Consider the following 21,601-nt stretch of genomic DNA (forward strand, 5'->3'; position numbering starts at 1 on the left):
GCCCTGAAATAAATTTCTGCTTCCCATCAAGAAATTAGAACAACAAAAATTTTTGAAAGTCTGGGTTCTAGTGATCTGTGCAGGGGATGAATCATCAACCACCCTGGAATACTATTTTTTACTGTGTCATTAATCTGCTTTGTAATCATGAGCTACTGTTAGTGCTCCTGACTGCCTACCTCCTTCCCATCTGTCTCTCAGGCCTTTGAAAAAGGTCTCAATATATGTTTGTGTGCTGTCTAGCATGATAGGTCCTGTTACTGCTAGACATAAAGGCTAATTAGCATCAATAATAATCCTAGGATATAATACAACCTATAAACACATATGTGAAGGAAACACATTTAAAAAAAAAAAGTAGGAGCCAGAGGAAAAAAAGTGGGATCCAGAGGAAGTAGCTTATGTTCTCAAAGTAAAAAAAAGATTCTCTTTAAACCTATAGTGATGTTAATCTTAGCAATGTATATGGAGAAAATATGTGGTATAGGAAAAAATAATGAATGACTAATCGGAACTCCACAGGGAAGACACATAGCCATGCATTTTAATCAGTGAAATATCAGTACTTTGGGGGCATTTATTTTTTTATTTTTATTTTTTTGCCATAAAGCGTGCCATAGAGATCACATAGAGAACATGTTAATATATTTTTTAATTTTTCTCATATACCTTTCTCCCATAACTCTCCTATAGCTTTCAAACTAGTTATTGCCATGCTGTCTGTAAAAGTATTTCACTAAATCCGGTAGTGTCTGCATTGGAGGCATTGGTGTGTATGTTGTAACCTGGTTTGTGGCAAACTGGGGTATGTCATTGTCCAACAGTGAATGTCATTTTTCTCTGTGAAAGCTCTTTGTTTCAACCTTTTTAGACTAAATTTAATTGTGACTGTTCTCTTCTATTCAATCTGTGTATTTACTTAAAATGTTTCTCTAATAATGCTTAGGCCATGTCCAACAATAAAAAAGACCAACAAAGACTTTTAATAGTTTTCTCATTCCAGATTTTCTGCTAGTAAGGTCAATGTTTTTAAGTTATTCTTCTCAGGAACTTTCTGAGAAAGACAGGAATGAATATTTCACCTGGAGAGAGGTGTTGGGGGGCATTGTGCACCCTTGCAACCTACTAGTTATTATCTACTAATCTACTAGTGCACATTTTCACTGTAAATTCATAGATGCCTACCTAACAGTCCCAAAGTAATCCTCCCCCAATGACATGGCTGAACATGAGAAATGGTCTGATTGTGAAAAACGGGTGACCTGAGACAGGTTTCTTGGTGGGTGCAGGGCACATATTTGAAAAAATTGTGTGGTTGTGGAAATATTTGTATGTGGAAGGTGAGACCCAATGATTAGCTTCAATGTATATGTCTATACTCACATACCAGAACTCCATTTATTTTTTTCTCTCTTCTTCCCAGATATTTTCTCTCTGTGGTTTCCCTGACTTACCACTAATTTGGACTTAAGAAGCAACATAAAATTGTTTTCACAAAAATAGGCTGAGAAACTGGAAAATGCTTATACTTGTTTTCCAGGGTGCTGTTCATAGTCCTGGGCTACTACAGATAGGCTGTGGTTATGTTTGCAATGTAGCTCTATCTAGAAGACAGGCAAGGGTCTGAATCACCAGAAGATGTTCTGGATCTAGAGATTTGTCTGTGGGTCACAACAGTGAGTAGATGGTGGGAACTAGGAGTAACAAAATGAGGAAAAGGTGGGAAATAGTATGTGCTCCGTAGAGAATGAACACATAGCTCCTGTTTATGCTGTTCATGACCCCCTTTTCCTACTAAAAAGCGACTGGACTGCCTTGGGTGTCTCAAAACCTTCATCAGTTATCTTGCCTTTGTTTGTGGCACATGCATATGTATTTGTTCTTTGATTGACTTTGCTCTTTAGTTTCAGTAACTTTTCCCATTTCTTGGTGTTTACCTCTCTGATGTGTATATACAGACAGCTGTCACTTCCCTCTTCCCCCTGTTTGCTATGCAAAGAACACTGCGCTTTTATAGACTCCTCTTGTAAAAGAGGCTCTTTGGTGCTCTGGTCTCCCCAGCACCTGTTCCAAATCGTCTTCGTTCTGCTTTACTCAGTACACACAACAAGAAGAACAAACCTATTTCAGAGGAGGTCATACCAGCATCTATCCAGCTCCAGTGAAACTACACATCCGGATAAGCCCTGTTTTGTACCTGCTTTTTACAAGCAGTCCCTGGCCTTCCTTATTGACATTGTATGACTAAAAGTCCCACTCTTTCCCCTCCTCTTTCACGTCCACTTTGGATCAGAAACAAACAAACAAATGAACAAACAAACCTTTCAGCCAAGACCATGATTTTGGACCATTGTGTTGCATTTTCTGCTACTGTAGCTTACACAGTGTTCAGGGGTCCTGGACTTTTCCATGTGACAACCCCGCACTTACAACCTGTGCCATCTGCATTTTTCTTTGACAGACTTGTACTTTTTCCCCACTTCACTACTATTTATTAAGATAATTCCACTTGTTATTCAGAAAGTCTACTAAAGCATAACCCACAGTAGTTCACCTTTCAGTCCAATATCTTTTCTTCTGCCCAGTTAGTCTGTCATCCATTTTACAACAGTGTGCTAGTCTCCGTATCTAACTCATCTAATAATTCCCCATGTGCCAGGATAACAAATATTTTTCAGAAGTTATTTGAGTTCTGCGCGTCACATGTGTGTTGCCTAAGGAACGTGCACATGCTAACAAGTATGCTTACAATTTTAAGTACACTTTGATGCATAACACCCTGCTAAATGAAAAGAGAACAGAAGCAAAACAAACAGATATTATGTTTAATTCGATAATGGAGACTTTATTTGCAGCAGGCAGAAGTGATTTCCACTTTCCAAGAATCCTTGCAGTAGGAAGCAGCACCTTTTTAAAGGCCAGGGACAACTGACACCACCGTTTTTGTAGGGAAGCTGTTTATGACAACAGTGGGAGACAGGGAGCAACACTGGATGCCAATTGTATATGTGGAAATTTTATAGGCAAGGGTGTGAATCTGTGATAACCATTTGCACGCAGAAGCTGTCAGACACAGTCCCTCCCAGACAACCTCCAAATTGGAGGATCACTGCACTGTGGATCAAGTGGGAAACATTGCTAACATGGTCCCCTCAGGAGACACCCAGTCTGATCTAACCTGAGGCAGCCTCACAGCAAGTGGGCTTTCCAGAAACGTCCACACAAAGACCATTAAGCTTGGAGAAACACGAGGGCAAGCGGCAGCGTAGCTGAGCAGCTGGTGCAGGCCTGTACCGGCTGTGCACAGGTGAATTGCTGCTTCTGTGTAAGGGAGAGAACTGAGGCAATGGAACCTGTAACACTCCTCAGTGGAGTTAAGTCCAAATTTGTGAAGAAACTGGACTGCTCGCTCTGGCAGCCCTGAGACTGCTTCACACATTTCCACACCCCACTCAGAGCTGGGGCAGACAGCAGCAGCCCTGTCCCCTCAGCAGCCCTTCCCAGCACCGCCCCGTTGTGCTCCAGCCCCTGTGCCCCATCCAGGATGGCCGAGGACCCCCAGCCTCCATCCCCTAGGTGCTCGCCACACATCGGGGCCACCCCACAGAGCGTACCCCCGCCGCCATCCCCCCGTGCACCCTAAATGCGGGGCGGCCCCTGACGGCGGGGCGGCGGCGGGCGGTACCGGGGAGCGCGGTTCTCCCCGCCCCGGGGCCCCGCGGTCCCTCTCGGCGGGGACGGGCATGGAGCTGGCGGCAGGGTATAAAAAGCAGCTGTCAGGGCCGGCTGCCGTCCTGCCAGAGCCGCCGGGAGAGGCTGGGGCGAGGCAGAGGCACCATGATCAACCCCAACTACTACCCGTGGGGCTACGACAGCGACAACGGTGAGCACCGGCACCGGCTTTGCTCTGCAGTGGGGTGCCCGGGGCCGAGGCTAGGTGTGCCATCTGGGTCACCATCTGGGGGTACCCCGTCCTGTTTCTAGCCACTGCCTGGCTTTGAGCACACACCTTTCATCTCCTCCCCCGGTGTGTTGTCAGGCACCCGCTACATAAGATCTGGGGGGTGCTGTGTGGGTTTGGGTTCAGCTGAAGAATGTGTGGTGTGTAATATCCCAGCTGGAATGATCTAATTGTTTGTTACACAGCTCTTGACAGGCCGTGACTAACAGCCAGGTGATTAGTAACCCACTTGCTAATACATTTTATTTATGTTCCATAGCACGGCAAAGACAAACTTGCAATTGTTGTGAAACAAGTGCAATTCATACCTAGCTCGAAAAGGTTTTCATGATATTTCTCTGTATTTTTTTCTAGGACCAGACCAGTGGCACAAAAATTACCCTATTGCCAAAGGACGCCATCAGTCACCTATTGAAATCAATAACAAAGAAGTGCATTATGATCGCTCCCTTCTGCCATGGTTTGCTAGTTACGACCCCGGTGCAGCGAAGACCATCCTCAATAATGGGAAAACCTGCAGAATTGTGTTTGATGACTCTTTCGATAGATCAGGTTAGTTACGTTTTTACCTTGAGCTGTTATGGTATGTTAGCGAATAGTTCTCAACCTGTGTGAAAGACAGAGTGCTCTGAATGCTCATGGCTGTAAGGAGGTCTTTATGTAGCGCCTGCATGGCACATACAGGATGCTGTGACTCCAGTGCCCCTCACAACTGGTGGGAAAGGCCTGTGGCTACTTTTAAAGTCCATGGGTTAAATCCTAGGGAATGGAGAAAACTGCAGATAAGTTTGTTGCGGCATGAATTAAGGTGAAGGGTAAATTTCTGTACTTGCCACAGTGCTGTTGTGTTGCTTTCCAGGGGCCCATGCAGTCTAGGCTTTGTCTATGAGGACTGAAATCCATTTGGGGCTATTTGACATGCCCAGCAGAACATCTGTAACTATGTATATGGCTGAAGTCACAATACTGGAAAACTGTACCCATGTAATGTTTGATAAATGAAGTACTGAATCAGATATCACCACTAAGTCACTTTATTTAATCACTTAATCACTTTGACATTCATAAAATTTTGTCTTAATGAGGATGAGAAATTCCAGTATTTCAGTTTCAATGTCCAAAATATTTTAATGCCCAGAATCTTTTATCTCATCACTCACAGTTAATACAAGACGTAATATGGTACATTCATAATGCAGAGCTTTTAAGAATCAGTGGGGCTATGTATTTTGAAAAGATGTGTCTGTTCTGTTCAACAGGTGCTAGAAGTATTTAGTTTGCGTTGGCATAACCATTGAAGTTTCATGTTGACAATGTTGGCTATATTTCAAAGAAAAACATCCCATTAAAGTATGAAATGGCATTAGTACTAAGATAAAAGAGAAAAATCAAATGCATACCTCACTCTATTCTTATATCAAGGTCAACAGAATTGTGTTATTATTTATAGCACATGAAATGGTAAGAAAAGGAAAAAGAAATGTCAATTTCAGTAAAGTATTAAAAAGTCAATCTTCTATAGTGAACAGACTAATTTAACTACAGTATAAGCTTCATTACAATATAACTAGGATTGACTGCTGTAATTACTATGCAGAATTTTGTTTATAGGTTTGTTGGTCGTAAATACCTACATGCACTAATTTAATTTAGATTAATTGACTTGGGTTTCATGAAAACTGAGTATCAAAATATGTGTAATGTACTAGGTAGTACACTATCAAGACTCACAGATTACTACATCATCAAGAGGTTGATTACCTTTCTAGCAAAGTGGTAATATTTAGTGTTATTTATATAAAAATATTATTCTTAGTGTCAGATAGCATTATACATAAGTAAAGACAGGTAGCTGTGGCATATGGGAAGACCTCCATGACCATTTCTTACTTTTTTTTTCTTTACCATCTCTTTTATTTGTTGAACAGCATCAGGTATATCAATGAGTTATATATCTTGCATTAATGTCAGTTATTGTTATAATTACTGAGATTGTACCTGGATACTCCCCATGATGCACAGCAATATATAACACAGATGCAGAACTGTGGCTACAAAGAGAAGAAAGGTTTGGAACTTTCTGAAATTTTTTCAGATAAATTGCACAGTATCTGTTATGTTCTGATCTCAGAAATAAAAAGTGACTCACTGGAAAAAAAAAAAAAAAGTAGGTGTACTTCTCAACTCTTTGAAGGCAAGAAACATTCAGTGTTTATTGTTATGTCTTTTTTGTTATACCATTGTCTGTTGAGTATGTGGGTGGTGTTCCTTCTCTAATATAATGCTAATTGCAGGACAAATTCCACTGTGCATACTCCTACTGACTTGAGCAAGTTTGAAACTTCTTGGATACATATAGTGACTTATTTTGTGTGTAAAGAAACCACTTGCTGCATAATATATATAACAGCAATAACATCAAAATGAAGCTTTTATTCCTTTGGAACAAAACCATTCTATCTACCCATATATTTATCTATCACTTTATCTGAATTATTTCTGAGTTAGCCAGAAAACTAAAGCCTTTTTTTCTTTTCCTAAATTTTTCAGTTAGAGTGGTCATACTTGTATCTGTAGTTACATCTAGGTTTTTAATAGTGGTAGATGAAGTAGACGTAAACATTCCCTAATTGCTTAGTAGATTGCAAAAATGATAAAAACAAATTACTATGCACCTCTCTCAGAGTTTTACTTCCATCGTGTCTTCTCTGCCAGAAAGGCTTTGCATATTCATCTTTTGGACAGTCTCTTAAACTCAAATTATTGTAGAGAAGTTTCTGGGAGTAGTACAATCTAATGTAATTCACATTTTATGTTGTAAAGGGGCCTGTTGCTGTTATCTTTGGAGCTACTCTAATACAAGCAATTGGAGAGTTTATCTCCAGCTATTTATAAGTTATGCAGTACCTCAGTGCAGGCACGCTTTTTTATAAGGCTACCCTGATGCTTTTTTTCAGAATCTCTTGATTTCTTATCAAAGGAATGTGTCCTTTTGGGAGTAGATGATGAAAAAAGAAGTTAAGCAGATGATTACTGTAAACAGTGAGAACTTTTGCTTATAGGTCTGTTAATAGCACGACAAGTACTTGTGGGCACCATTTCCTGGAGTACCACCTTGTGGGAAACCTCATTTATCTTTGCAGATGAGATTTTGATAATCAGCTTCTGGTGAATAAACAATTAGTACAAAGCCCAGTCACTTTAATTAGAACTGGGGAAGTCTGTCCATAGACCCTCTAGTTTTGGTTGATTTTGGTAGATATCTAGTTTTGGTAGATTTGGTTGAATAACTGCAAAAAGTTACTTAACATTTTGTGTACAGACTTCACGTTGGAAGAAGTTGGTGGGTATTACAGTAATACCACAGCTAAATCCCCGTGCTTGTGTACCCCAGTAGCTATGCTGCCTACCACTATACTTCATGGTTATACTGCATATTGCTAAAGGCAGCAAAGTTAAATTCTTCCTTCAGTTCTTAGCACATTTATCATTTGTGGTGTCTGCAGGAAGGTATTGAGTGTAAATGAGCAATGCAGAACATGGGTCCAAGGGATTTAGGAGCTGAATTTCTATAAACTTTGGACTTTCATGCTATTGTTGGAGGTACAAATGCTTGGACAGTCAAGGGCCTTCTGAGGCTATGGTTATGAAGTGGGTTGTCAGCTTTCTGCCCCTGGAGACCGGGATGCCAGCCCTACCTGAGATTACAAGAATGTGGGAGCTCAGTGAGAGCAGGCTCTGATCTAGAGGCACAGAGCTGGAATGGGGGTGTTGCATTCAGGTGAAGGTCTCTGGCAGACTGTCTTTTTCCCTGTCTGTCCCCTGACGAGCACAAAGTCGACATACAAACAAGAGCAATTCTTTTGCATATCTATTCACTGTTTACTCAAGGAAAATTTCAGTGAGAACTGTGGAAGTGTGTTCAGAAAGCTTTTAGCAAACACATTTGACCCCTGCAATTAGCAAGCGTGTTTAAGTACTGAGATCCTATTTGAGCAGAGGATTTTATAATGGCTAAAATTTATCACTGGCATTACAAAGCTGTAGTTTCTACACTGTCACATTCTGTTACAAAGCAGCATATATGCTGTTACAAAGCATAACAAAGGTGATGCGTCTTTTTCAGTTGTTGAGCAGTAATACCTTACTAATTTAATTTCACTGTGCTTTACCAGTTCATTTTATGGATGCAGCAGCATGCAAGGATCGTAAATCTTGTAGGAGCAGTTAGTTCTTCTTGTGTTTATAAACACAACTCACTTCATGACTCTGGTGCTCCCTGTGTTTTTCCACTTGACTTTCACGGTATGCTTTCACAGCCAGCAGGAAAGACAGTTGTGTTCACATAACTCCACCAGTTTTACTTTAGCAAGACACAGAATTTGAGCAAGTTCTTCAGACTGACACAACATTTTTGTTAGTATTTTGCAGTGCCTGGTAGCAGGCACTGCTGAGGGTCAGTGTGCAAGCCTAGATAAAAAGAGCAGTAGGACAAGAGTTTGCAATGATAAGAGCCCTCTAGCCACTAAAAAGTGCTGAATTCTCTTCTCCCTTGCCTTCCTGGGCTGGTGGTACGCTCTCCCTGCAGTTAGGCCCTGTTATTTTGAGGGAGTCCCATAATTTCTACTTACTCTCATTTCATATATTTCTATTTTTTATACTGCACACTTGCAATTAAATTTAAATAAATAAATAATATTTAAAAAAAAAAAAAAAAAACAACTTTTGTCCATTGGGAGATGTTGGTTTAGAGGCATCTTAATCTTTGCATCATTCTATCTGCTGAAAGTTTGCAAAGCAAAACCCACTGCCTATTTATAGATGAGTGAAGCACGAATATGTTGGCATGAGGTGATGCAGAGCTTCACCTAATGCCCTATTGTCTGCTGATGGCCCATCTGTGGAAATAATGACACGTTTTTACCTTAAACTGGATTATTTGGTCTTACAGATCTATTTTAATGGAGAATTGATGGCTTTGTCAGCTACTACTCTTACTGTGTCTGCACCAGCTGTGGTACTGAATGACTGTGGGAACAAGTAAAAGGCATTTGAAAGTAACAGCTTGCTCTTAATATTCATTAAAGAACGTTCTTGATGTCTTTAGTACTTTGTTTCTTGAGGTGATCAGGGATTTCATTCTTTATCTTTTCAGATTTAAGGATATTTTTCTTTAATGTACAGAAACCTGTTCCTGGGAACTGCTGAATGGCTTATAGGAATGCATATTAACTTCTATCTCCAAAAAAAGAAGTGAATGAGAATTCAAGATTGATTAGTATTTGGTGAATGTTGAGAAGTTCTTCCCTTTTTATTGTGAGCTCCTTTCAAATACACTGCCTTCATCTGCTGTGTAAAAATGCTAAGATTATCTAGAGTGCAGGCTATTGCTTGTCACAGGCTGAACTTCTGTAGGAAGATGGTTTGCATTCTTAGTGATTGCTTTTCTGGCTCATTTGCTCCCCTCTTCCACAGCCAGAGGGAGCAGCCATTACAGCAGCAGAAGCAGCATCAGTATATTTGTAGCTTTTTAAACAAAGAAGTCATCGTCTGCTGTAGCAGATAAAATCTGTAGAATTTTGCAGGAATTTCTTTAACACCTAGCATTTCAGTAGCTGATCTTAGTCATAGCTATTTTTTTGTGCTTTCATATAGGTAAATATTAAATTTAGGTGTCTCATATGGGTTTTTTAAATATAGGCCTAGCCAGTGGAGATGGAGTCACACTGAATCAATGGATTCTGCAGAACAATTCAGGTCACCGTCTGCTGCGTGCCTACTTAAGGCAAGCAGAATTACTTCAGAGGCTTGACTGTTCTGATTAGGGGCTTAATTCAGTTACCCAAACATAGGTATCTCATGCCATTTTTCATGACCTAATATAAATCACCTTGCCTCCAGATACAGCTTTACAAATGTACAGTTTTCCTACAGATTCTGTACCATATTTGCCAGCCCTGTGTAGATAGGCATAGCTCAGATGCTCACATTTATGTAAATTAATTAAAACAGTGGTCTCAATTGACTATTATGGAAGCCAGGCATGCATTTTCAGCTGTCTGTAAGTAGATGTAGTTGCCTGAAGTGCTCTTGCAGATATCCAAGAGGTATGCAGTTCTCTGAGAACGTAGGAGCTCTGTACAGTAACTGTTTGTTAGTATTTTAAATGTATATATATTTCTTAACAGAAAAATAAATAAAAATAAAATACCTGAGTCTAATGCTGATGCAGATTATCAATTGCAGTGTTGAGAGGTGGGCCACTTCCAGGAGTCTACAGGCTGCGTCAACTTCACTTTCATTGGGGTTCGTCTGATGACCATGGCTCTGAACATGTTGTGAATGGAGTGAGATATGCAGGAGAGGTAAGACTCACTGCTTTTTACTTTAAAATACGTTATAAAGTAGGATTTTCATTTCTGTTCAGTGGGACAAGAACTGTCATTTGTCAGCATTTCAAATAGTCCAATTATCTTTAACTATCTGTGGCATTTTCTTCTACAGATTCTTATAAATGTGAATTGTGCTAAAGTAATTCTTACCCCATAAGAAAAATTGTATATGTGAAATAAAAGTTTCCATGTTTTTAAGACACTGTGGCTTGAAAAACAGGACATCAAGACTGAATTACTGAGAAGCAATGGAAACTTACTAAAACACTTTTCTGAAAATATAGTATTATGGCTGAAGTGACACAGAAATGAGAAGGAATGCCTTACATTAATTTTCTGCCTTTAAGATGGTAAGGGAAGATGAGGAGTGTAGATTAATAATATACAGAACATACATTTTTATAAGTTCTTTACTAGATTTACTGTATTTTGAAAACTAAATGGTAATGAATCACGTATTGGTAGATCACTTCTGAATTGTGTGTGTTCTGCCTGCTGATTTAAACATCTTGTCTATGTTCTTCAGCTTTAGGATGAAACTTCTTTTAACACTGAGATGTTTGTAGTTCATTTTAAAACAAAATAGTAGTCTAAATTGTAATATGACTTGTATAATTTGTGTATGAATTGACATCTAATTTTTTTGAAGGCCTAATCCTCATTCTTTGTGGCCCCAAACTTTCTCATATACATGAAGAACTCTAAATTCAACCTCTAATAGTTTGCAGTTCAGTAATGGATCTCTTTATATTTGTTTCTCCTTGTTTCCAGCTACATTTGTTACACTGGAATCCAAAATATAGTAATTACCTTGATGCTGTGAGAAGAACAGATGGTATAGCTGTTTTGGCCATTTTTTTGCAAGTAAGTAGAAGCACATATTCCTTCTCTGTACTCCTACTGTACACATTTCTATTCTTGCAGGGTTAAAAAAACAAAAACTTCTGAGTTTTTTTTTCTTCTGTATTTTCTATGGATTATACCACAGTGAAGGGCTTGACTTTCAGTAATGCATGCTTTTCAAGTTACAGAGCGTGAGTCATGATATTTCCAATGGCATTCAATATTCCACACGCTTGTCCCAGTGGCTGTAGTGTCACCATGTGGCTGTTGGAAACTGTAAATTCATATGCATTTTTCCCTTCTTTAGGGACACAATGTCAATAGTAGCCCTTGGACCAATAGCAATCAGTTGTTTTTTGTGCTAGTCATGGACTGATTTCAGGGACAGATACGTCTCCTAAGCTTTTCATGAGCTTTCTACTAGGCAAAATGGACTTATCCTTTTTAAAAATCCTTTTTTGGGGCATGCAGTCTTAGCCTGAAATACCAGCCTTTGTTATCTCTTGTTTAATTAATATTCACCAGAGATAGATGGACATCTGTGTTGAGATCAGCAATTGCAAACAATAGATCTGACCATGAAGTCTTGACTTTAAACTAGAATTAAACTTTTTCCAAAGTCTGTACTTGAGTCTGGAGAGTTGGATGTCTTTCTCAGGCTAAAATTCACTGTCAATAGGAATAACTGTGTTGTGTAATTACCTGTGATGCAGGGTTTCTGTACTGATGTGATTTCCTCATTTGGATCGTAATACCTGTTAGAGTACAAAGAGAAGGTTGAGAAGGTACAGATGAAATACGTATCTTACTTAGCTGGTAGGAGTGACAGGTTGGGTTGTTGCATTATAATTTTATAGTTAATATATGTTTGGATGCACATATTAAAAATACCAGAAAGAAGAAAACTGATCAGCAGAACTCTGGTTTGCTCATGCTTTCTTCCTTACAGGTAGGGAAAACTCCTAAACCAGAGATGAAGAGAATTCTTGAAGAAATAAATGCCATCAAAACAAAGGTAACAATGTTTTCTGTTTGGTTTGTGGGTCTTTTTGTTTGTTTTTAATAGGAAGATTGCTGGGAATTCTCAGGACAAAAAACATCAAGAGGCATGACTATAGTTTTCAAATTCTATGCCAGAGCTAAATCTTCACTTAATCTTAACTAGAGCTGTTGAAAATGTTGTTTGCTTTTTTGTTTTAAGGGGAAAGAAGCTCCTTTTCCAAACTTCGATCCTTCAATTCTTTTCCCTAAGTCTCATGACTACTGGACATACCATGGTTCTTTCACTACTCCACCTTGTGAAGAGTGCATCACTTGGATTATACTTAGAGAGCCTATCATAGTCAGCTCAGACCAGGTAAACTTCAATTAGATAATATTTTACACACTTCTTTTTAGTTACAAGTAGTAAACTGATCTTATCTTTTGATAATGAAATGCTTACTGCTTTCTGTGAGAAATTGCTTGATTAAAAAGAAAGTAAAGAACTGGATGCCTTAGAAACTATCTTGGGAATCCATAGGGAACCTGCAAAAATCTTCAAAAGACTGCAGTCTACAACCTAATATATGCAATCAACCTATTAGACCCATCTCCTTATCTATCTCTGTATGACTTCTGCATTATCATTCTCCAATTGTTATTCCTCTACTGGGAACAACTGATTGTTTCCCAGCCCATGTCAGAAAGGTTGTTCAACTCAGCAGCCATCAGAGAGACCTTTATAAATCAATAAAGTCAGAACACAGTGTAGATGGTAAGAGTTTATAGCTGCTTGGGGCAGAACTGATAGCAAGCAGTAGTTACTATTTATGAGAGTTCTTGCTCTCATGGGCAAGAGATCCCTTGTGGCATCAGCTAAAGAAAAGAGGTAATTCTCTTTTTGTTCTTGTCTCTGTGTTCTCATGGTATTAACTCTTGCTAGTAGTTAAGGAAGGATCTAGACGTGGCTCATACACAGAACCCAAAACCCTGCATTATCCCAGACCCACTGTAGGAAAGCTGTAACCATTAACTTGTGTTCTTCAGCCATTTAAATCAGAACATTAAAGCATTTGGCTGAAGGTTATTGTTGGGTTTGCACCAACAACTTTGATTATGCAGGATTTTTTCAATCATTTGTGTTCTCTCAAGCATCCTTAGGTAAAGTGTTTATTGTTTTTCATGATGTTTGAGGGCAATCACTGGAAAAATTATGAAATAAAGCTGCTGTGAAAAAGTGACCATCTGCAATGAAATGCTGTGGGTCAGTCTAATAATAAACAGGTACCATAAATATGTTGCACTGAATGAAGCCAGAGTCCACAGATCTCATCTAATGCAGCTTGGCATTTCCATCTTTTTGAACATTTTACTTTTCAAATGTGTCTTATGGTATGCTTTTCTTAAAAAACATATTTTATCAGAATATAAATCTGCTAGGTTTGTTGATTCTCTCATGTACCCAAGAAAGTTATGGAAATGTTGTGTTACCTGCTTGATACCCTTGTCTGTATCTTTACAAACAGGAGAAGCATCAGATAACTATAATTTCACATTAACCTGAAAGCCTTCTCTGGTCATTTACTATGAAGAGGTATTTCTTGTTAATGTTCATTCTCCCCAGTCCCATTTATAGAAATTTGAATGCCCTCTTTCATCACCTTTCAGCCAGTGCCTAATACCACACAAGTCAGTTTTCTCATCTGAGATTATTCCTCTATTTAGCAGACTGCAGTGATATGATATCACCAATTTCAAGACTCCACAGTGAGAAAATGAACATTAATCAAGTGACTGACATGTTAAGTAGGTGTTATATATGGACACATAACTTGTCATCTTAGGTCGTCAGGGTGATAAGGCATTTCATTGTATTCATTGATATCCATGTATCACAAAATAAAATCTGTTTGCTACTACTTTGCATTTATGTGGCTCTTTATCTTTCAAATAATAGAACTCAGGTATGATGTGAACCTTAGCTGGCAAGAGGTGAAATATGGTAATGTATTCAAATAACTTACAGCTTAATTCTCACAGTTTATGGATTTGATCTGCCTCCTGTTTCTCTGCCCATCCAAAAATTAAAATATATGGGATACTCTGAAGCTGGTACTTGTGTGAAAAATACAAATAGGCTCTGGCTGGTTTCTACAAAATAAATCTACTTAGAGATTTATATTAGAGAATATCAACTACAAATTTTTTTAGGGAAGGTATAGTCATTACTGAGCATCTCTGATTTAAAATGTATTTTGCAAGGAATATCCAATCACATCATTGATCCAACTTTGGGTTATAGTCTGTATTTGGGTTATAGTCTGTATTTGGGTTTATAGTTTTTTTTCAGCTTACCTGAAGTTAGCGAGTCTTGGGAGACATACGGGCAGATCTCTAACTGACCCTACTGCAAAAAAATGGAGCATTTAAGGTAAAAAGGAAGTTTTGACATAGAGATGGGACATCGTCCCTTTCCTGAGATAACTCTTTTGAGGCAGAATTAGTACTGTATGTGAAGTGCTGTATGCAAGTGCAATAGAAAGACTTCACTTACTCCAGAGTATCTGCAGTCTAAATAATGTATTCATAGGAAAGGATCATGTTACTAATTATTTCTAATCCTAGAAGGTGTATTACCATTGCAGCCCTGTTAATAGTGCTTATCTGAAGTGCATATGCATTTGGATCACTTGGATGCTTTTGCAGCCAGATGGTAGTAGCATATTAGCCACAAGGATAAGTGCAGGCACTGGTAATCAGTACTCTGTAGGAAAAATCAATTCACCAGAAATCCCCGTGAGATGTAGAGAGGGTGGCCTAGCTGCTCAGGTTACATTTAATGAAAAGATAGGAACTTAACTGTGGAATTCCTCTATCCAATTACAGACTAATTTTTTTCACCTTTATGTAGTTATAGCCTGGATATATGTAATGATGGTTTTGTTTGTTGTTTTTTTGTTTGTTTGTTTGTTTTAACTCAGTGTAGGTGTCTTCCACAAAGCAAAAAGCATCAGTCTCTTCTCTAACAGTACTTTTTCAACATTACCAAAACTGATGAACTATTTTTATCTCTCACAGTTCTCATCTGAAATTGTTCTTCATCTGAAATCTGGAACTCAGTTTCAGATGAATAATCCAGCTGATGCATATTATGCTGATTGTAAATGTGACCCTCACATATCATTTGTCAGACAAACTGAGATAGTTGGCTTTGCTGTGCCACATGGTGAAGAGCAACATTGAGATGCATGAGCTAGCTCAATCCATAAACTGGAATGAGTGTAGTCACTGTGAACACAGTTTTTACAGCCCAGACAGAAGTTCTGCTTCCACTGTGCTTGAACTCAGTACTCTAGAAGCTAGGTTCATCAGAGTACTGAAGCCAGTTTGAGCCAATTTGATGTGTGCCATGCATGAGGTTACATTTTTAAGTGTATGCACAGAAAAATGTATGCAATCCTCTTCACAGTAAGCCATTCAGAACGTGAAATGTCAAGTGTCTGAATCACAGCTGATATGCTTCCTATTTAATGTCATGCACGGCAGTGGCAACAAATGAATATAATCTATCTTTGAGTGGGTGTGTGTTTTGCTTCCTTTGAAAATCTGAAAGTTGTAGAGGAAGACCATTATACAATTTTGAAGAGCATGGGCAAAATTTTTACAGCATCCCTCAACAGGAATAGACCTTGATTTAAAACATGAGCAAAAAAAAGTGAAGCTGCAGACACTATTTACAAACCATCTGAAAACTTGACCAAGTCATCATCCAGGTTTATATTCCTGTCACTAGTAATTTTTTTCTGTGTTACTGCAGCAGAATTTATCCTCTGCTACAGACCCACCACAGAAGTGAACAATTAGTTTAGAATTTAGTTTAAAATTTAGCCTTAACACCTTTCAGTTCCAGTGGCTGCTTAACAATCAGATCTTAAGGCAGGATTAGAGTAGAAGCTTATTAGGACAGGCTGCTCTATTCACATATTCCAAGAACTTCCTATTTCTGTAGCTGTACACAGTTCTGTAGACAATACGTAAGTGATGGTACTAAACTTCTCACAATTCTGTTCACATTGTTTTGTCTCTTGACTATTTCTAAGAATATTAGTGCTAGGAAAAGAAGGTGAGTACAGTTCTTGTGATGGGGTGAAGGACATCCTCACAACTTTGAATGAGGTTTTCTCCCTAGCTTCTGGGGCTGGGTGAGCCTCCTTGGTTTAACTCTTGAGCTGTGGATTTGTTCCCAAGGGATTTCCGTCATGACACTTCGATATTGCTCTCCTGCAGATGGCGAAGCTCCGTAGCTTATCCAAGAATGCTGAGAACGAACCTGATCTCCCCCTGGTTGATAACTGGCGCCCAACTCAGCCTCGGTATTTCAGGATGGTGAGCGCATCGTTCCTTTAGGACCTGGTTCAGGTTGGTTGTTCCCAAGCGAGATGACCTCTAGAACTAGAAGATGGTCTTGTTTTGGGTCATTTGTTGCATTTAGATGGAACTCCAGCTGTATGTTTGGAGACTGAAACCTTGAGTTGTAAAAAGGGAATTTTACTTTCAGAGGGCAAAATTTACATAGGAAAATCCTATCGTTAAACTGGAAATAGAGAATCTGTTTGGCTCTTCATTACTGCTTTAGAATTAGCTTTTGTTATTAGTATGAAGGACGAAAGAAGATGCTACTAACAACTATAAAAGCATTTCCTATTGCCCACGTGTCCCTTGGTGCTTGTCTTGCTACAAACTAAAGATACTGCAGTTGTTTTCAGCATAAAACCATATTTTTCAATAATTGTTTTCAGATTAAGCATATTCTGCTCTGAGCTGCACCAGTTTTGCACATTAATAAATGAGATCGCTCTTTTTGTATTTGATATTCACATAAAATATGAAAGGATAGAAAATTGTTTCATTACCATTGATAGCAAAATCAGCAATTAACTTCTTAAAGCAAAGCACAGGTGTAACAGGACAGTTAGAGGTCTATTCTGCAAATAGCATTCGCTGAATTATACTTAGTTAAAACTATGGAATCAGGGAAGAGTTGTTTGTATTTGTGTCACAACTGGTTGTCCATATTAAAAGACTAATTTGCATGTTAATGTTGTAGCAATCAGTGACATGGATTTTGAGGACTTTATCTTAGTATCCTAAATATATGTTTTTTCATGTATGCAATTAGCTTTTTGTGTTAAAAGGATATTAAGATAGCAAGAGTTATTTTTTTTAGTGTTTTTTTTTTTTTCTTTTTTTAGGCAAATTCTCTGTTCATGTGCAAATATATTGATTCTGCTATCAATGAGATTTGTGCATAAATATCTGAAACCACAGTTTGAGTCTTCTAATCAAAAAGCAGTTGACCAGGGTGTCCTTGTCTTTTGTTTTGGAATCAAAAACAATGAAGCAGGATTGTAAGCGTATACTTGAAATAAAAGTATCTCTGCATTAAGAAATGCAACATTAATAAATACATTTACTTAAGAATTTTTGTTTTGTATGTTTTTATTTTCATTTTTTTTTCCAGTTTTCCATACAAAAATAATAATTCTATGGAAATACTTGTCAATATCCTCTGTAATATGCCTTCATGGAAATTAAGGATGGATGGTATCTTTTTCAGATGTTTCTTTGAACCACTAGAGTACTGATACTGTTTTATGTGACCGCAAGGAAATAGCATCTTAAATGTGCTACATGCTTAAGAGATCTACAGCAATTCTTTTAGTGAGATTACACAATGACTTTCATGTAATATCATATGAATCAACCAACCCCTTCACAAGCTGATTGTACAACAGAGAAGTTCAATGTGTATTTAAAACTGTTAATCTGAAAGGGAATTAAGATTCAGCTCCAGGAATAAAAATTATCTACTGCTGTGTCATGAATAGATTCTTAGCTGCCACATTCTAGGGCAGGAGGATGTTGCTGAGCTTCTTGATGGGGATACGCATCCTGTCTCCAGATTCCTCACTGTGAAAATTTCTGGACCATGTCCTCACTTCTGTTTCTTTCTTCAAACAGGTAGTGTGTTGGTTGGGAAATTTAGCTTAGTCATTCTTAGCTTTTTCCCAACTAATTTTCCAAATGTGTTGCATTGTGGTGTTCATGTTATGGCTTGTAGCCATATTGTGAAATAATTCAGATGAGTTAACACTGTTTATGTTGCATGTATGCATTTCTGAGTTAGACACATTGTCTTACGTAGACTTCCACTTGAATGAATGACTTATACCAGTAAAGCCTATGGTGATTCCTGTGTTTGAAAACAAATATATTTATTTTTAAAATATTCAATTAAATGTATTTTATTCCCAGCTGGGTCATTCCAGGACAGCTCTTAAGCATAGCTTCCTGTTGGAACACCGGTACCCAACACAGTGTTAGCTGCAGGGATAAGAACATGTCCTGATGCATACAAATATGAGAAAACAATACTATAAACACTTCTTTTTCTCCAGTCAGTTCTGTGGTATATGTCCTGCGAATTAGAAGATAGTTGTTATTATAAAATAACCTAAGTTGTATATCTTAGAGCTTAGAGTAGGCTTTAATTTTTTTGCAATTTATGAAAATGCAAAACTGGGACATGCAATCTCAGGTGGTTTTTTTTTAATGATATGGTGCTTTTCCAGACACACTTTGTGAAGGAGCTGTCTGGGTTCTGTAAATGAAGCTGAGGTCAGCCTCATCCTTTAGAATCACATTTATTAGCTCTTTTAAACTTGCAAGCCAAGTAACCTCTCTAAAAAAAGTGTCATTTGAATTTCTCATGCAGGTGCTTCCATAGCACTTTTATTCATAATTAGTAAAAGGTAAAATAAATTAGGCTCAGGACTGTTTTCCCTCAGTTGCAGATACGAGACAGTGTGTGCAGATGGGCTTTAGAAGTTGTTTTGCAGACATCCTTCCTAAGTCCAAGGGACTGTCTGAGGTAATGGATGACATCAAGAACAGCGGTTCAGCAAGCATCAGGAAAAAAAGTGTAGGAGTAGAAAGAAAACAGAAAGCTAAAGAATGGGAGCGGCAGGGCACTGAAGTTGTAAATTGAGCTGTAAATTGAAAGTATGAGGAGATTAAGGAGAGTTTTGAAGGCAGCAAGGGAGGAAATGTGGGGTGAGTCAGCACTTAGAATGTGTTCATGCCTGATGCAATTTTCCCTCCCCTCAGGCCATGTTCATTGTTATTTTACAGAAGTCCTCCCATGCCTTTAGCTTGCAGCTTTCTGTAACTATAAGAAAAATTAATCACTGAAAAATTAATTCACGAACACAGGTCACTGTAGTCAAAACATCCTACACATCTCACTTCTATCTGCTCATTTCCTCTGTGGGGGTGTAGTTCTAAGCACAGTGAAAGCAGGGAGCCCCAGCTCTCTGATTTTTAGCAGAAATACCAGCTAAAAAGGGAGAACAAAACTTTCATCTAGGTCAGGTAGAAAACAGTGGGTTACTATATTTTATTTTATATGGCTTATATGCATATTCGGCTGTATTAAGTGCTAATGAGGAACAGTCCCTTTAAAGCAGAAATGCAGACATGAGGCATTCAGCCACATTGCAAGATTCATTGATAGCCTTTTCTCCAAGTCCCTGTTCATCTTCTGCAGATGTCACAAATAATTCAGCTGGGTCGAGCTCTGTGGTGATGTGAGTCTTCCTGAAGCTTGAAACACTTTAAAGGCACAGGTGTACCTGTGGTCACTGGCATCCTTGAAAATGAGTAAGAAGGTATATATGGAAAGAATCATCTTCCCATAGATGATGGAAATCATCTTTAATCTTTTCATAGATGAAAGAAAGAAGCTTCTAAACCAGAAGCTTCTGGCTTTTAAACCAGAAGCCCCACAGCAATGTTTTCGAAAGCAGAAAATGACATGAAAGAATAGGGTAAAGTGGGAAGAGTCAGGACACAAGACAGTCAAAGCAACACAACTGACCTTTATGTATTTCTGTATTTGCTCTGTATTTTCAGACTTTGATGTATTTATGGCTAGTAATTTGCCTCCTTACTCACTTTCAAGATACCCAATATAACATCAAGACTAGGCAAATATTATTACCTATGAATAAGGGGAGAAGGATGGGAAAAGCAGGTTATAAGGTATGAAAAAGAGAGGAAGATTAATCCCCCGAGTGTGTCTGAAGATTGTTTTATTCCTTTTTATTATGACTTGTGCTTAAATTATTTCTCTTAAAAATTTGAGGTATCCAAGTAAATATCTCATTCTTTTTGTAGGATTTCTTAGAAAGGAAGATGCTAACTGGTGACAGCAGCTGAATAGAGTGGATTGTACAGCCTGATGTACATTGATTTGGTGGGGAATTCATTTTCCATTCTGTCCCCCAGCTACCCTGGTTCTGTTGCCTTATTCTGCAGAGCGCACATATAGGCTTTGTGCCGAGAACACACTATGCACAGTGGGAACAGTTTCTAAGTTTTGGGCTTTTTTTTGATGAATCACAGTTGTGCTCTGCAGTTTATGCTGCTTCCCAAGTAACAGTTGTGGGCTCTCTGTATTTGGCTTTTGATTTGTGGTACACATGGCACCAGACCTGTTCCCATCATAGTCTCACTTTATCAGCCTGAGAATTACTAGATACTCCCCCCATGGAAGACAACAGGATCACATTCTCACTGAAATATCTCAATGTACATTCCTTCCTCAGGTGCTTGGGGAAAATGTTGTTTTCAGCCACTTCAAAGAAAAGCATGTGGAAACTTACCTCAGGTGTAATTTCACTCCTCGAAACTTGTGGGGTTTTTTGGTTGTTCTGATGTTGGGTTTTTCTATGACATCTTTTCATCAAAAACACAGCCCTTACAGCTAGAATAGGCTGTTGTACATTTTTTACATCCTTGTAATAAAGCACCCTATGGTGAATATTTGTGATCACAAGAAATGATTGGCACAGGTGTTCTGTCCTGTTCACAGGCAGTTGTACAGCAGTGACAGCTCTCTGGGCCTGAATTCTTCAATCTGTCAGCTGGAGAAATCCATCCTTCCAGAAGGACATGTGATAATCCCTAACCATGGTCATTAGAGAACATATCACACCTCCAACTGAACATGCTGGCTCAAGCTGAAACATGTCTGGCTTGTTTTGGATAATGTTTGACTCCATTGCCTCAAAGCCTTTTTCACATAGACCTGTGACTCTGTGCTTTTAAAGCACTATTTGTCTATCTATCTATCTGAATGTATATCCATACATACATGAAGCACATGCATGCTATGTAAATAAGCATTATTACTGTTTGGGTTTTCAGGACTCCCAAAACCAGGAGTGTACCTCACTGATAAGTGGTGGCAAGGCATACCAAAGGCGTGGGACTGATTAAAGACCACTTGAATGAACTTGAGCAAATAACTTTGAGAAGAGAGATGGCTGTGCCTTTCATTCTTTATGTGCTACAATGAGACTGA

At 38.5% G+C, this 21,601-nt stretch overlaps 1 protein-coding gene across 2 annotated transcripts; it reads left to right on the top strand.

Annotated features, from left to right (window-relative positions):
• Positions 1–3,707: 3,707 nt before the first annotated feature.
• LOC311432600 (carbonic anhydrase 3-like) lies at positions 3,708–17,658 on the top strand. Of its 2 annotated transcripts, XM_084511050.1 has the most exons (8): positions 3,708–3,883; positions 4,316–4,513; positions 10,208–10,326; positions 11,125–11,217; positions 12,146–12,211; positions 12,398–12,553; positions 16,465–16,596; positions 17,430–17,658. In XM_084511050.1, the coding sequence occupies exons 1-7, from the start codon at positions 3,838–3,840 to the stop codon at positions 16,582–16,584; spliced, it is 798 nt and encodes a 265-aa protein (XP_084367176.1). In that variant the 5' UTR covers positions 3,708–3,837; the 3' UTR covers positions 16,585–16,596; positions 17,430–17,658. The 2 variants fall into 2 exon arrangements, with proteins under 2 accessions (XP_084367176.1, XP_084367175.1); XM_084511049.1 differs by lacking the exon at positions 17,430–17,658 and having other exon boundaries at positions 16,465–16,884.
• The last annotated feature ends 3,943 nt before the right edge of the window (positions 17,659–21,601 follow it).

The sequence above is a fragment of the Aythya ferina genome (assembly GCF_964211825.1).
Source record: "Aythya ferina genome assembly, chromosome: 2".
NCBI lineage: Eukaryota > Metazoa > Chordata > Aves > Anseriformes > Anatidae > Aythya > Aythya ferina.

What these genes read in the sequence shown, in the direction of transcription:
- LOC311432600 (XM_084511050.1), top strand. Translation starts at nt 3,838, where the DNA reads ATGATCAACCCCAACTACTACCCGTGGGGCTACGACAGCGACAACG. An exon ending in TGACTCTTTCGATAGATCAG is followed by an intron (nt 4,514 to 10,207) that starts GTTAGTTACGTT and finishes TATCAATTGCAG; the next exon opens with TGTTGAGAGGTGGGCCACTT. An exon ending in TCATAGTCAGCTCAGACCAG is followed by an intron (nt 12,554 to 16,464) that starts GTAAACTTCAAT and finishes GCTCTCCTGCAG; the next exon opens with ATGGCGAAGCTCCGTAGCTT.